This window comes from Homarus americanus, unplaced genomic scaffold, assembly GCF_018991925.1.
Source record: "Homarus americanus isolate GMGI-L3 unplaced genomic scaffold, GMGI_Hamer_2.0 scaffold50281, whole genome shotgun sequence".
NCBI classification, from domain to species: domain Eukaryota; kingdom Metazoa; phylum Arthropoda; class Malacostraca; order Decapoda; family Nephropidae; genus Homarus; species Homarus americanus.
The window spans coordinates 3,415,978-3,417,651 of NW_024742338.1; the positions used below are offsets into that span (position 1 = coordinate 3,415,978).

Consider the following 1,674-nt stretch of genomic DNA (forward strand, 5'->3'; position numbering starts at 1 on the left):
TGGAGGTGTGGGAGGGGTGGAGGTGTGGGAGGGATGGAGGGGTGGAGGGAGGGATGGAGGGGTGTGGGAGGATGGAGGGTGGAGGGAGGGAGTGTGGGGAGGGGTGAGGTGGGAGGAGTGGTAGAGGCTCCTGGTTGTGGGCGACTGTGGGCGTGGCCATGAAGGTGTAGACATGGCCAAGAGGTTTTGGGCGTGGCCAGAAGTTCGTGGGCGTGGCCATGTGGATGGATTTGGTCAGGAGGTTGTGGGCGTGGCCAAGAGATTATGAGTGTGGCCAGGTGGGCGTGTTGGGACACAGTGGGCGTGGTGGGACACATAGTGGGCGTGGTGAGACACATAGTGGGCGGGGACACATAGTAGGAGTGGTGGGACACCTGGTGGGCGTGGTGGGACACCTGGTGGGCGGGTGGGACACATAGTGGGCGTGGTGAGACACATAGTGGGCGGTGGGACACCTGGTGGGCGGGACACAGGGCGTGGTGGGACATATAGTGGGCGTGGTGGGACACATGGTGGGCGCGAGAGACGCATGGTGGGCGTGGTGGGACACATGGTGGGCGTAGTGGGACACATGGTGGGCGTGGTGGGACACATGGTGGGCGTGGTGGGACACGTGGTGAGCGTGTTGGGACACAGTGGGCGTGGTAGGACACATGGTGGGCGTGGTGGGACACATGGGGACTCCCGCTAGGGTAAGAAACATGATCTCTGGTCCACTGTCACGACACAGCCCACGAAAAACTGCCTCCAAGTGAACAGGTGGCGGCTTGAGCTGGGCGGCTGGCAGGCCGCCAAGGAGGCAGAGGGGCGGCGGGTGGCGGTGTTCGGGGGCAGTGTTGAAGGTGGAACACCCACGTGCCCGCCCCAGCCCAGGCCAGCGTGTGTGTGAGGCAGCACAACACCGTGCAGGGAGGCCGGGCTGGAGGTGGTGTGGTGTCGTCTGTGGTGGTCCAGGGGCCGTGTGGTCGCCCCAACCCCCGGGGGAGGCGGCCCTGCCACACACACACCACCACCACAACACTCACACACTCTCACACAACACTCACAACCTTTCGCACAACTTTCCACCACCTTATTCTCACATCTACGCGACTCTGACCTCCCGTATGACATAGCGTCTGATGCAGTGAACAAAACTCTATCAGTTTTTAGCAAGAAATGTTCGATAAGGAGGTGGAAGAGAGGAGAGTGAGAGAGTGAGCGAAACGTTGAGGGAGGAGCGGTAGTGAGAGGCCGAGTGTAGTAGACGGAGGCATCAGAGCGCGGCCGGCGGAGTCAAGCAGTCTACAGGTCCCTCCGCCCGTGCACTCACTCAGTTGTACTACGGCGCCGCCAGTGTGCACCTGCTGGCAGCCCTCCTCCCCGCACCACCGCCCACCACCACCACCCGACACGCCGCCCACCCACAGCGTCCCCTCCTGCTGCTGCCACCCACCGCCCACACCACCACGTCGTTCTCTGCCACCCACCGCCCACATTATCCACCCACTCTACTGCCCAACGTCGCCCACCCACAGCGTCGTCGCCCCCGCCGCCCACACCACCACCCCCTACCGCCCACCCACCACGCCGCCCACATCGTCCTTGCCACCCATCGTCCAAAAGCAAACCCTCCCACCCACATCATCCCCTGACGCCCACCGCCCACGCCACCCTAACCATCTAGAAAGTACA

At 63.4% G+C, this 1,674-nt stretch overlaps 1 protein-coding gene across 1 annotated transcript; it reads right to left on the reverse strand.

The window, feature by feature from the left end:
- Nucleotides 1–262: 262 nt before the first annotated feature.
- On the reverse strand, nt 263–703 carry LOC121876752 (uncharacterized histidine-rich protein DDB_G0274557-like). Its single transcript, XM_042382123.1, has one exon. It carries the CDS (start codon nt 701–703, stop codon nt 263–265), a length of 441 nt encoding a protein of 146 aa, XP_042238057.1.
- Between the last annotated feature and the right edge of the window lie 971 nt (nt 704–1,674).

Coding starts and splice junctions, on each gene's coding strand:
- LOC121876752 (XM_042382123.1), bottom strand. CDS start 703: ATGTTTCTTACCCTAGCGGGAGTCCCCATGTGTCCCACCACGCCCACC.